Source organism: Ammospiza nelsoni, chromosome 3, assembly GCF_027579445.1.
Source record: "Ammospiza nelsoni isolate bAmmNel1 chromosome 3, bAmmNel1.pri, whole genome shotgun sequence".
In the NCBI taxonomy this organism is placed as follows: Eukaryota; Metazoa; Chordata; class Aves; order Passeriformes; family Passerellidae; genus Ammospiza; species Ammospiza nelsoni.
The window spans coordinates 20,799,994-20,815,112 of record NC_080635.1 but is presented as its reverse complement, the minus strand read 5'-3'; the positions used below and the strand labels follow the sequence as shown (position 1 = coordinate 20,815,112).

General features: G+C 35.3%; 1 protein-coding gene across 1 annotated transcript in view; it reads right to left on the bottom strand.

Annotated features, from left to right (window-relative positions):
• GPATCH2 (G-patch domain containing 2) overlaps positions 1-15,119 on the bottom strand; it is a 119,069-nt gene that overhangs the window by 81,602 nt on the left and 22,348 nt on the right. Inside the window, exon 5 of the mRNA XM_059468549.1 lies at positions 14,051-14,130. Within this exon, the coding sequence (XP_059324532.1) occupies positions 14,051-14,130 (80 nt within the window). The remainder of the gene's footprint in view (positions 1-14,050; positions 14,131-15,119) is intronic.

The following is a 15,119-nucleotide window of genomic DNA, read 5'->3' as shown; positions in this document are numbered from 1 at the left end:
TTCAGTATCCCATCAAAACAGTTAGCTACCACAAATACTGTTTGTGGCTATTCATTCAAGCACATTCTCTACATTGCTATGTTCCTGTTTCAATTATTTTGAGATTAAGTTTCTTTTCTTTACTGATTTAATGGAAAAACTGTAGAAGACACACATCCAAAAGAAATCCAAATATTTTGAACAGAAAAAACCATACAATAATGCTAACTGAAGGGTCACCAATTTCTCTCAAAGAACCAGCAACAAAGAATGTATCAATTGTTAGCAACAATATTGGGTCTATAGTCTAGCAGACTATAGATACAATGGATGCAATTGACCAAAATTTGTGAACAGCAGTCTCATATCTATGAACCTAGAATTAAAAGGTCATCAAATAATTAAGGACCTACTTCCCCGAGGTCCCACAACCACTCAATACATCACTACAACTAGACACAGGTAGTCATAATGAAATTTTCCATGCTTATGACAGATTTTGGGCCTGCTGCCCTCTAAGACTGCTGAAGAGCTCTGATCATACCACCTCCAGCAGTAACTCCCCTGAAATAAGCAGTGAGGTACAAACCTCCCTCCACAGAAAAATAATAAAAAAACCCCAAAAATAATCCCCCGGACCAAAATCTTGAAAGTACACCCAAGCAGACTGCTTTTCAGAAAGTACCTTTCCCCACCCCATAACATCTAAAAGGAAGAGAAGATTGTCATTGAACATCTGGACAACCACTGGAGTTTGCTACTAATGGGTTATTATTGATACTGCTTATATTTTGTTATTTTGTGTTGCTTTACAGTACACACATCTCAATACTTTTTTATGTTTTAGAAGTTGTGCTCACTGTTCTAATCCAAAAGAAAACACATTTCTTCTGAAAGGACATGACAATTCTCTTCCATGCAACATACACACTTTCTGAAATAACTAAAGTGTCCTGGCAACTATAAACCCTGAGAAATGACAGTACAAATGTAGTTCAGAGAAAATCATATTTTAAAGCTTAAAAGAGTTTACACAAAGTTAAAATGATCACGATTCTAATTTTACAATTGTTACATATCAGAGTTAGTTTACAGCCTTGCATCAGCATACATTATTAAATATTCATTCTACCAGTTACACTTACTGATGCTTGTTTGCTCATGTGCTTCTTCCAAACACAGAAAAATATGGCACAAGAAGAATTATTGTAATAGATCATGCATCTTCAGCTGCAAATGTTCCTTTCGAAGACCATGTCTTTCTGGATCTTGCCAATTATTAGCACTAATTAAGTAATTTCCACTTCCCCATGGCAGTGACAAATACACATTTAAAGCAATTTAAACAGACAACATTTATAGTGATTGGCTAAAGCGCAAAACAAGCACACATAAACCCTCTGTTGTTTCTCTAATTCTGTGGCAGCTTTCTTTGCCTTTCTCTTTTAGGCTGTAGTCCTACCCAGTACATAGCTCAGAATAAAAAGTCCTAAGGGGAGGTCACAGAGATTTATATCACTGCTGGAAACTGCTCTGTTGCAAATGTTTTTGACTCTTTCTATAACACATTATTACAATTAGAAATAGAGTAGTACTAGATGGTTCTGATTTTGACAATTTAAAGGGGCATTTTTCACCTAACTTACTCTTGAAGAAGGTTAATACATGATTATGACATATGTATCCCTCAATAAGTACTCTAAGTATCAGATTTGTATTTGTACATAATTAGAGTAAGGCTTAAAATGGGCAAAAAATCCTATTTCCATATAAAAATAAGAAATTAACTTTGAGAGACATGAACATATTGACACTATTTTTAGATAAGCAGGTAAGACCTGTAATTAAAGCCTGATCTTTGCCTAAGAAAACATCTGTTTTCTTCACTGTGTAATTAGTAAAATTAATGAATTCCAATCCATCCGCACAAATGATTTTTTTAACTTTGAAATCAATCACTTTAAAGCCCAAGATGCCTTCAGCTACACAAATTGGCCAAAACGTGATACTGTAGATCAAGTTTAAATTACAACTGTAATTTTCTTATAGTTATGTTTCAAACATTTTCTAGCCTTCTTCCTCTATTCTGCCATTGTTCACATTTCTTTTATAAACAAAACATATTTGTTGTTTTAAGAGATTTGAGATGACTACATACTCAATTAACCTTCTCATATATAATTCTTGTCAGAAATCTGATTAAGATCACATTTTTAACTGGACCATAACAGGAAATATGCTTATTGGGAGATTTGTAAAAAAATAAGACTATCCCACTCTGACATATTTTATTATATACAGAGCAGGAAACTGCTGAACAGTGAACACAATTTCACAGATTTTTAGAATATCAAACATTAGAGAAATTTCTTTTAAAATATGTTCTTAAGAAAAGTGTTACTTCTATAAACATTACACAGCAGGTGACCACACTTGAAGAGGCTAGTTGGATAATTACAGACACCCCAAATGACGGTGCACAGAGCATGCTTTAGCAATCACCACTTTTGCCATTGCATTGCTGCCATAAAGGGAAAACAAAAGGAAGCTTCTATCACACCATCTTTGGGCTCTCAATCACTAGGACAATTCTGACTGCCCATATTAAAAACCTTTGACCAAAACCTATGTATGTATCTGTTCATCTGCTATAATTGTTTCAATTTTCATTTTTGACTCAGAGATATGTGCAGGAAAAACCCAGCTAACAATCCCATAAGTACTTGCTTTACAAATCTGGCCCTCAGTCAAGAAGTTGCCGCGAAAAGTCTTTTAATCACCTTCTGATCAGAATTTACTGGATTGGATCTAAGTTCAAGGGTATTAAAATGTGCAAAGGAGACTATGAAAAAATGGTTGGGTTATAGATTTTAACTTCTTAACTAGAAAATTGACTCAAAATAGATTTTCTAATTTACAATGAATCAAAAGAAAAAACATTAGACCATAGCAAAAGTGGCACAAATGTATCAAAAAGCAAATGAATAAACATTTGAAAAGATTTATTATTAGAAATCGTAATAAATTTTGGAAAGATGAATCGATTTTAGTTAAAAGGTATAACTGACAATTTATTGGGCGGGAAGATGCATTATTTTCCAATTGTTATCCACCTACACTAAAACTGATTTGTGTCCTATTGTATTTTATGGAAAAGGAGAGAGCAACTTTCAGTGATTTAGATTAAATGTATTAATCATAACCAGACACTGTGAACTATATATCTACTATTAAAGAAGATTTTTGACATTTAATTCTGTAGCAATATTTTGGCTCTGTACCACTCTTCCTAAATCCAATTCCTGCTACAGTTGGCAGATTTCTCCGTTTTAATTTTATGGGGCTTAAAGTAGCATTTAACCATCCATGCGGTAAATAATGCAGGATTAGAAATATTTAGTGTTTTGTTTCCCTTTGAAGAGAACCAATCCATCAACCTCCAAATATTTAAAAAATATTTTCCACATTCTAGTAATATTTAATATAAGATTCAGTAAAACATCCTATATAAATGAAGTTGTTTTCCTGAAACAAAAAATACCCCACAATAAATGCTAAAGAAAATATGCATCTGCATCACTGATATAGGGGAAGAAATCTTATAATAATACTGCTTTGGGTACAAAGAAAACTTTAATAAAACCTTCAGAATTTTTAAGCTTAACAGTCACATAATATCTAATACTTACCGTCAATCAGAAAAAATACAGTTAAACGTTCCTCTGAACAAGGCATAACAATATATTTTATAATATTTATGCCCAACTTAACTCTGAAATGGTAGCTTCTGTTTAAACAAATTCCCTCCCTCCCTTTTTTTTTTTATGGAGTCATTGCCTACGTTTTGCTTTAATGTTACATTTTGCTGCATGGAAAAGTGAGTTTAGAATAACTTTTCAGAACCAATATTCTTAGAATTCTTTTAGATAGTACAAAAAGTCTTAAAATGCCTTATAGCTATACTAAAATGTAGATCCTAGGTTTAAAAAAAAAACACAAGAGGTGCAGTATGCCAACAAAATCTCAATTGTGACATGTACAATGCTTTCTTTCCCATAGCATAACAGTGTGAAAGAAAACAGGAAAAAGGGTTTTCTCCAGTTTGACCATATTCTTCAGGGAATAAAAATGCAGCCTACTGTGAACATACTGTACGTATCTGTTTAGGTCTTTGTAAAAAAAGTCTTTTAGAAGCCTTGTCCAAAGCAAACAGGTCAGGGCAAAGGGAAAACGGGGCACATTTTCTCTAAAAAGCTCTTTAAAGGAACTACATGAGTGTTTAAAGAAATACACATCTAAAGCAAGACAGTTGAAACAGAGTTTGCCCATCAGCTAATAGTAAGGAAAGATGACTCCCTAAATAAACAACTTTCAGATCTCTGAATTGAGAAGTTTCTTCCTTGACCTTTAAAACCAAGATCTGCAGGAATACTAAGTCAGAGCTGAGAAACAACAGAATGAAAAAGTTAGTCTCCTACTTGTGAATGCAGGTGTTTAAAACCACCTGTCAAATTACCTATCCCAAGTCAGTAATGAGAAAAACTATCCACAGCAAAAATCAGATCAGGAGTAAGTATAAAAGTCTTCTGAGTCTAATTGCAAGGGCTGAGTGGGACAGATTTTGAGCTGTTACCAAAACTGTTGGACTCAAGTGCTCACTTGATCAGCTACAAGCATTTACACTTCACTTCCAAAAGAAGCTAAAAAAGCACTGCTATGTTGCAGCTGAAGGGACAGTAATTAACATGCAAGGACTAATACACTCTTGGACCACTCCAGCTGCAAGCGCTAATGATAATAAACCTTTTCTTTTTGTCTTCTTTATTCCTAGATACTCTATGTATATCAGCAACTGGACAAATGGTGTAAGTACACAAAAAACAATAATTATTATGTTTTTGAAAACATCATACCAGTGTTTTATGTAGGGCTTTCCCACATCAAGAGCCCATGAAACTTTTTTAAGTACTGATTATCTATGGGGAATAACCTTCCCAATCTAGGATTGCTTACCACCATTTTATTTAGTTAGCACTACTGTCTCTGATTCTGGATAAACACGTTTTATAAAGTGCCCACGTCCAACAGGTTTTCAAATTCAACATGTTGCAGAAACATAAACAAAGCCTACATTTCTGTAAAGAAAAGGTTCTGCATTCAGTTATATACTTACTTGCTGTAAATACCATGTGGTAATGGTCGGAAGAGTTTTGAGTAGTTTTGAGTAATTTTTGCCCTCTCAAAACTGCACTCTAAGTATGGACATTTGATTGTCTTATTTCATGAAACCAAACAGTAGCAAGCACTTTTCCAGCTGACTCAGAAGTAAGGTAGGTACAACAACTGTGGTTTGCTCCTGTCCTTTCTGGTTGTGTTTAACATGTTACAGAACACTGTCTTTACATCCAGCTGAAGTCAGAGCAATCAAAGAAAAGGGCAGAAGAGGACCTCTCCATTCCTGTATAATCTCTCACATCAGAAAAGAAGCCAAGTAATTTTCTTGGTCGACTCAACTTCAATACAATACATCATGTATGTTTCCTACTTGATTTTCTGTCCTGTATTTTGAAGTAATTTGATATATGCACTGCCATGATGAATTCCTGGAGAGAATACTACAGATCCAGTTTAATTCACTCTTTTTGCAGTACTTCTTACTCTGGGTACAAGCCATATGAACTCAAACGGAACATATAACCTCCCGCCCACCCCTCGCCCCCACAGTTTAAATTAGGGTTTGTATTTTTGCTTTTATTAAAAATCAAACAACATTAAAATATTCTCATCCTTGCCTTACAGTAATGATTAGAAAGATAAGCCGTTAATGCTATCCATCACTTCACACAAGATTTTTAGAATATGAATTACATAAACTAATTCTAACAGAACCGGTGAACAAAACAAATGAGTACATCTGAATAGAACCTGCTTATCTTAGAACAAATCTAGGTGGTCACCTAATAGGCTTAATCTGGATATCTGATGGAAATACTCTGCTTACCTCTAGACATGTAAAGCGGCTGCATTCATTACAGATGACCACCATATGAAGGGCAACATAAAAATGCATTTTCAAGTTGGTCCACCCATCAGCAGCCCTGATGGAAAAACCTATTCATGTGAATGAGTTACTATGGGTTGAATAAGAAGAAACTTCCAAGTGTTTAGGAACTGCACTTGTTTTCGGTTTAAAAATGTTAAAAAACATGTTAGCTGAAATCACTGGCATGATTTTCATTATTTACTTAATGTTTATGATGTTATTACAACATAAATGAGATGTTACTTATCAGGTAAACCATAGTATCTGTGCAGGTGTTCCTTGCCTATTACACATGTTTTACTATCTCTTCTCAGCATTAAAGGATCAACTCCCCCCATCAAGCTCAGTACAAGGAAATCCAGCTCAGGATTTCAAGTTAGATTTAGGAAATCTAACTCGACTCTGGATACAGCATGTTGTTCTACCATAAATTATTTGAAATGCTGCTCTTGAGACATTAAGAAGTTTCTAAAAGAGATCCAACAGTGAGATTCTTGCAGGAAAGATACTAAGTGTAATAACAATTAAAGGATTTATTTTTTCCATTAGAATTGCACAAAAACATGAAACATCAAAGAACCCATAGGCACTTGGGAAGTCAAAATAAGCAAACTCCAAATGTCTAGAGAAGAAACATTTTATGCAGTCACACACCAGACAGTGGGGTTTCTTTTAAAGCTGCAGAAAACAAGAGGAATAATCATGTTGCTTCGTATTTTGAGGTCAGAGGTTTTAAAAATCATTATTATCTGTAAAGACTGCTGTAAAACTGTATTAAATGTGTTTTCAAGACAGACACTAACTGAAGAATGAAAGGGATATCATAACGCTATTTGTCCTCCTTGAAAATAAACTTAAGTGAAATTGTAGACGACAATCACTGGAGTGGTTGGGGTGAGGTGAATTACAAGAAATACTGCTTAGCCTAACAGTTCATAGCACTTGTCACCATGAATAAACCACAGAACGCATCTAAAAAACTAAGCAGCACATTTGGCATTTCTGAGACTAAGGCTGGAGGGCAACTGCTTTGCTGAAGTGGGATGCTGGTTTTGACACTATACTTGAGAGTCCAAGAAGAGACTAAGTCACCACAGTCACTTCAGCTAGACAGAAGTTAATCTTTGATAGTTTAAGGGTATGCTTTGATTGTCACTGTAGGTCAACTATACCAATAAAAAAACCATTGTGAGCTTTGTGACACATAGTATCTCTTTTCCTGGTTATACCTAAAAGATACTTACATTTTGTTGACAAAGTACAATTGTTATCTCCAAAAGCTATTAATTGGCTGATGCATCTAAACTATTTTTTTTTTTCTTGATAGTCACAGATTTTGTAAGAATCAAGGCAGGACACAACTCAAGACTCTACACTCTGATTTACAAGGTAAGTGGTACAGAAGAATGAATAAAAGACACATGTCTCACCTTCACCAGTAACTTTTTTCTGGCTAATGAAGTGCAGCTTCAAGTGAGACAAATGCTGTGGTATTATTTGTGTCTCTTTACTGATTTGATGACACCATGATAATTGAAGATTTTCATTAGACAATTTCAGGTCACACAAAAATCACTGTCACTTAATGCAAACACCTTGTGAGGCAGACTTTATTTAACCACAAATCTCAAAAGTGATAGGTAGAAATCACAACCCTTCATAACAGTGATATCAACACTGACAAACTTGACCTATTAATTGCAGTGCTCTGCCTTGAACAATCACATACAAACCAACTGTGCCTTACATACGGATACCACTGCTGGTGCTATTAGTGATGAGAACCACTTTGAGAACTGACCTACCGTGAAAAATGATGCAGGTGTAATTAGGATCCTTTCAATGAGGAAGTACACTAACCCATTATGAAAGCCACTAAGCAGCTTTAGTCCTCCATCAGGTACTTCCCATAGCAGATGGAAGTTACATTAGGCTTGCACTGGTGTAAGTGAAAGCTTTAGAAAAAATGCTGGAAAATTAATTTGTGGAAAAAAGAAGCTCTTGCGATGTGGAATACATGGTGAGGATTAAAAGGTGTAATAACAGTGAGCAGTTCCTCCAAAAATGTATAGATACACGAAGTTAAAAACATCATAGGTACCTCAGCATTTTCCAGAAGATTTACATTGTTACAGGGCTTGCAAGGGTCTTTCAGGGTGAAGAGGGAGATGAGAATGTTGACCTCATGTTCAGAAGGCTTGGTTTATTATTTTATGATATATATTACATTATGACAATACTAAAAGGAATAGAGAGAAAAGTTCTCAGAATGCTAGCAAGCTAAGAATAAAAAATGAAAGAATCACAAAGTTCTGTGTCCAGGCAGAAAGCAAGAACAGCTCTGCCATGAGTGGTCAGTAAATCCAAACATTCACCCAAGACCAATCACGGACACACCTGTTGCATTCCACAGCAGCAGATAACCATGGTTTACATTTTGTTGCTGAGGCCACAGCTTCTCAGAAAGGGGAAAAATCCTCAAGAAAGGATTTTTCACAAAAGATGTCTGTGACATTTACATTTCATTCTGAAACCTACATTGTTTATGATGAGGTTTTGAAATTTGACTGATTCTTTTTTTCCCTTTGGTTCATAGATTTGTGTTGGAAGCCAAAAATCATCAGTCCAACCCCCCTGCCATGGGAAGAGACACCTTCTGCTAAATGTGAAACTATTGTTTTCTCATAAAATAATGCTATTTCAATGTGACTAGGTTTGAAGTCTAGAAGTGTGCCACTTGACTCATTCCTCAGGAAAACTGTAGTATGTTTGCAGATAGTTACTGAACACTAGAAGAATCCAAGGTGGGGCTTACACCAACATCCCAGCAGCATCTCCTCTCCTAACAATCTGAATTTTTCTACCTGAAAAAACTTATCCGCAAGAAGCACATAGGTGCAGGAAACCATCCACTCCTTAAGGAAGTTTTATCCCTCTACACTGTAAAACTAAGGTATTGAGTTAAAGACAGGATTAAAAGAGCATGACATTGACTAGATTTTTGCATAAATAGGTATCAATTTAAGGTAATTACAAATAAAAAAAAAGGGAAAAGCATACTAAGAAAGGCTTTCAGTAGCTCAGAGTATTTGTGATGACAGGAAATCTTAATAAAACCATTACAAAACAAAAAAAGCCCTACTCTCCTACTTGTTTAAAGGTAAATTCATTTGCAGTTTTAGCAGCATAAGGTTTCAAAATGCTACCCTCAGGCAGAGGCTTAATATTCCTCATCATGAATGAATCAAAGTGTGAAATTCAACAAGAGTTTAGTTTTGTTATAATCTAATACCATCACATTTCCACAGAATTTGATATAGAGACTATCACTCCGAATAACAGAAAATCATTAACTGAAGAAAATAATTAATACATCACAGATAAATTCTTTTGTGCACCTTGCTGATACTATATTTTACTATATTATCTGACTATACCACTCATCCAACATAAAGAAATTCTCCATACCACCAAATACACTTCAACTTGAGAAGCAGTGTTCTTCCAAATGTTGCAGAGTATCCACAAAGAGGCTTATGACCAATATTGTAAAAACAGTGCCCAAATTATTCTTTAAGGAAATATTCTTTGGATCTACAGCAAGGTTTCTTTCCTAGTAATATTTCACTTTGTTTCCAAAATATTTTGACAAGAAAAAAGCTCCTGAAAACACCTGGCTGTTTCTTCAGCTAAAAAAAACTTAGATGCAGAAATGTTTGATTTGATTTTACATTTTGGAAGCTGTTTAAAACAGCACGAGTGCTCAATGCATCTTTTCTCCTAATGTCAATAGACTGTTCATCTGTCAACAATTTTTTTGAGAAAAGCTTTTATCTTTGAACTTTTAAAATAAAAGTCACAGGATTTGACAGAAATACCCAGACATCCTCAGATAACGGGTCCTGGAAATGTAGCTTTCATCCTTTAAACACATTTTGAATAATTACAACTGTGTATAGTCAAGCTCAGTAGCACAGCTGTGCAAAAAAAATAAATCAATCCAGGAGTGCAAGACTTAATACAAGCTGTCTTTAATATAATGAAATCAATCCCCACGACACAAAGGTGATGGATGGAAAAACTGGCAGAGTCAAAGAAAGCATCTTTTTTTATTGGTCATGTTTTTTGCACTTTAGCTCAGTGAAATCACTTACCAGCTTCCAGCCCAGACAGGGAATACAGGCAGGAAGAGGCGACACAGAAGAGTTCTTGAACAAAACCTTGCAATGTTTCTCTCTGTCTCAGGGAAGAAACAATGCCTAGAACCACACAAGGAGTAGCTAAAACAGTAGCACTCATTTTCCAAACTTATTAAAATTTCCACATTTGTACGGAGGAGTTGCGAATGAAAGTCAAAATTTTCAGTTGAATACTAAGTTGGGCAAAACAATTTGAAGAAAATGAGAAAATAGTCATGCTTTGGTTTTGCTACCTATAATTAACTCTTATTTTCTTTAAAAGGGGTTTTATGCTCTCCCCAGGAATCTATCTGTGAAAAAAATGACAACCTCAATCATTTTAGGTAAAGAGGCAAGTTAGTATTCTAGATCATAGAAACAAACCTTTACACTTCCAACACATCTAAAGGGTTAGATTTCAGATTTTATTCTACGAAATACCAAAGCTTCACCTGCAATTTGCTAGAATCAACACAGATACAGTACTAGAAAAGTGACATGTATATAAACCATATGTCACTAGATGAGTGCCAAGTCTACAAACATACATAAAGACCAGAAGAAAAAAGCATTCCTTCTAGAAATCAGTGTTTCATTCATGGAACACTACCTCTAAATGTCAGGATTTCTGCATTTTCCTAACACAAAGCAATGTGAGGCTTGGGACTACTTCATCAGGTCCTCTGTAACTTCAGAATCAACCAATTCAACTCAACCACAATAAGATTTGGTGCAATATACACCTTATTAAAAGAATACATTAAACATGAAAGCAAATGCATAATTGTCCTAATTTTAACTACAAAGCTACTACTATCAACTTTGCATGGTATTAGAGAAACCATGTACTTTTCTATTTCTTTTCATGTATAGCTACAGTCAATGCTATCACAAAATCAAGCAATGAAGACATAAAAGCCACCATTATAGTTGCAACCCAAAATATATACATTGCAAACTACTTAATTACAGATCCCATTAAAAACTTGTCTATCTATGAACTGGACAATTGAAAGGCTGCCAGTTGTATTGAATATTTCTTTTTTTATTTTCATGCTCAGCCTTTTCAGTTGTCATCTGCTGTATAACTCATTCAACCTGGACATTGGAGTAAGTAAGGATTTTCAAAGTACATGCCTGCTAGGTTTTCTATTTCTCTCTTTCTTGTCCAGTGTTGTGTGATTATAAAAAAAGTGTTTTGACTCAAAGGCAGTACACCTGATAAAAGAAAGACCCATGAGTTTGCTCAAATTAAGCAACTCATCCATGAAACAAAGGAAGAGCTTCTGGAGAGACTCTAAGTGCTAGCTGTGGCTACCTCAAGCTTGCTGCCTGGTCAATGAAGAGCAGCATTGGTGCTCTGATCCTCAGCTCCCACCGTGCTGTGAACATGTGAGCAGGCAGTTTCCTTGGTCTGCAGCAAGAAATACTCCCACTCTTAGCCTGTTATTCTTCTTACAAGAAAACACTCAAATAGTTGGGCATTAAACACTTTCTGAGAGAGGATGAGGGTATATCCAGCCATTATCATAGCTCCTCTCTCTGCCTTCCCCAAACCTGTGATCTCACCCAGGCTTTGCTGGCTGCTATAATTGTGAACCTTCAACCAAGCTTTTCAAAAAACCTTAAGCCTTGACCGCAGGCAAAAAGCCAACTGCATGCTCACATTCTGTGGATACAAATCACAAACCCTAAGACTGAACAGAAGATATAATGTGTATCTTTTAGGTACTGTATCTATTATTTTTTAACATTGTCTCCCTTTCAGGTCTGTGTAAAAGCAGTGATACAGACATCAGACTCCTTCCTGCTAGAAGAGAATTCATTCACACCGCAATTCTGTTCAATAACTCGAGTCTGCAGTGTTCTTTCCTCAGGATATTAATCTTTCTTACAGCATTCTTGCTCTTCTTCACTGTTACCATCTAATAGCAGCAATTACTTCTTGTTCTGTGTTATCAGATGTCACAGGTATTAAATGACGTTTTTGTCATTGAATTTAAGTATCTAAAGAAGATTTTGTTTAAGAAGCAATCACTGACAAAAGGAAGCACATGAGCTCTGGTTTATATTGCAAAGACAGATGCAGCAGATGTGACCACAAACATAAATAGTCATTAAGGAGGTCAGAAAGCTGCAGCTGCAGAGCTAACAGCACATCCCCTCAATTTGTGACTCCTGCCTAAACATAGTGACTCAGAAGCTACATTCACATGCCAACCTTCTTCCACAACACCATGCAAATGACATATTTAATAACTGGAGGTAACTGAATTATCAGTCTTTAGTAGATTGGCTTGGATTTTTGTTATAAAGGGAACTACAATACCATCATTATATATGGGATACCATGAGTGGAAGACAAAATGGACTCCTAAGGACAATCCAGCAGAAAATAAACATTAGGATTTTTTATTATATATATGCATTCACAGTATATCTTCATCAATTGAAATTTAATCCCCTTTTTACAATTTAGAGGAAAAGGAAGATTTTAGGGTAGTTAAGCCATGTATCATCAGTACCATGAAGCTAACCTATCAGTTATAATAGCTCCTATAAAATACCAGAGTGAAATTGCAATAAGCCTAGAAAATGGGCTACAAATCCCAGATATGCTCAAGCAAGCACTGAACCAAAAATAAAAATAGGTAGATAGGAAACCAAGAACTAGATAGCATTCATCTAATTCACGACCACTAACAGCAGAGATCGCAGGCCAAGGTTTTAAAGCATCTTATTCAGCTCCAAATGGCAATTATTGGACAGTAACTTCAATTATAAAAACCTTGCCTCTTCAAAATGAATTAAATTTCTAGCAGGTCCTTTCTATTTTCTCCACATATAATAACTATGACATTTCTCAGAAGCAACTTATGTTTTTTAGGCAACTTAAATCTGAAAACATTTAATGTTGTCAAACAACAAAGAATATCCATGTTGCAGTATTTATTGTCCTGGCCTATGTTTATTACACCTGATAAAGGATCTCAAACATGCCCTTCCAAACATTTTTCTTATAAGAAAGAAATAGACTGGGATATAATTAATACATTTTAGCATTTAAATTTAAAAAGTCAAATTTCTCTTCTCATCATGCCCTTCTCCAAGGAAAAATTGAAAAAAAAAATATTAGAAACTTATTTTAGACAAAAGCTGTAGGAAAATCCAGGTATTAGATTGCACAGAAATGCAAAGACAGGTGAATTTTTTCCTCCACTTATAAACACTGCTCCTAGGGATGTAGGTACTAAAAAACCCCAAACATCCCATTTGTAGTGCCAGCTTTGAACAGGCTCAGTACAAAGAAATGCATGATCTCTATGGCAGGCACTTGGATAATCTGTTTTAATTTTCTTTTGTATACACCCTTTTTGCCTGACCACACAGGTGTAAAGCAAACAAAAGAAAACAGGGACATATTTTTCAAAACAGATTTTTGGGAAAAAATATGACCTGAATTGCACTAAAATGCATCCTGAAAGCTTTTTTATTATCAGAAAAGAAATTTATTTGATTTTCATCATAGAAGTGAAACATGTTTTCATATAGACATAAGACATATACTGAAAATAGTAACTTATACACATATATACACACAACCGCACTGAAAACTTTTTCCTTTGCTTAGTTCAAAACAAGTACTGAGAAACAGTATCAGATTCTTTCTTCTGCAGTGGAATGTCAGAATATTTAAAAAGAGTAAACATACACTCAGGGAGCAGTGGCAGCAAGTCTTCCAGTTCCATTATCCATCCATAATGTCAGGGAACAAGCATAAGAACAATATGCTTTTCTAGAAGCATACCCTGAGAGCAGTGCACGAGCTTACAAAAATGAGAACACCTACCAGTGCATTCTGGTTTCCTGAAGCCTTTTTTATGTTTCTTGCTGGCATTCCATGAAGATGACTACATCTACTCTGGAAACCTACAAAAAATACAAGTTTGTTTAAGAATATTTTCTCGACCATGGAACCAATAAAATTCACCAATACACACCAATCTATCAATATGAACTCTGTTAAACAAAATCATTTTATTGGCAAACATTTTACTGGTGGAAACAGAGCACAAAATGGGAAAAGTAAGGGAAAGAATAAATTATCAAGAAAATTTAAAATTCTGCAGCTATTCTTACTGCCATCCTGGATCGATGCACCATTGGCAGCACAAGCAGAGCATAGCAGAACTATAGTAGAAGGTGATTTTTGCATCACTTACAACTTCCTTATCACTAGGAAACATTAAATCTGGCCAATCTGCAGAGACTAAGTCCTTCAAAGCAATCCAAGTGTCTAGAGAATAATCCTCACAGAAGGATTCAATACATTCAGTGTAGTAGTTTAAAAGTGATTTGACCACTGCTCAGATTTGTATTTGAATGGGAAAGAAGATCTTTGTGGCAGAGGAAGGTACAACAAAATTCTTTGGTAGCAAGCTGAGGTTTGACAGCTTCAATCTGTGGACAAGAGCGTGTTCCTAGCTGTAAATGCAGTCCAACACTGGTAGAGTTTACCATTGGTAACACTGGATCCACAGTGGTGGGAAGTACTTTAGAAATAAAGAAAAAGGGTATTTTCTAAGTTACAATCTCAATCCATGCTCCAGAAGTACCCTTCCCGCTTCTGTACAAACAACATGGCCATAAAGCAAGGCAGATGGTCACAATAGTCTTTCCAGCCTTTAAATTAATGAACTTCTATAGTATTCTATACATTACAGCAAAGGCCAGGAGCAAAATGGAACATCAGGTTTCACTTGAAATAATGTTGAAAAATTCTCAATGCAAACATTGAGAGAAATAAAAACAGCAGGTCATCAAAATGAGCCATTTTGCATCTTCTGACTTTCCTAATAATTGACTTTGAGTTATTTCTCTCTAACGATATCTTAAAAATTTAACAGTTCAAGGAAACA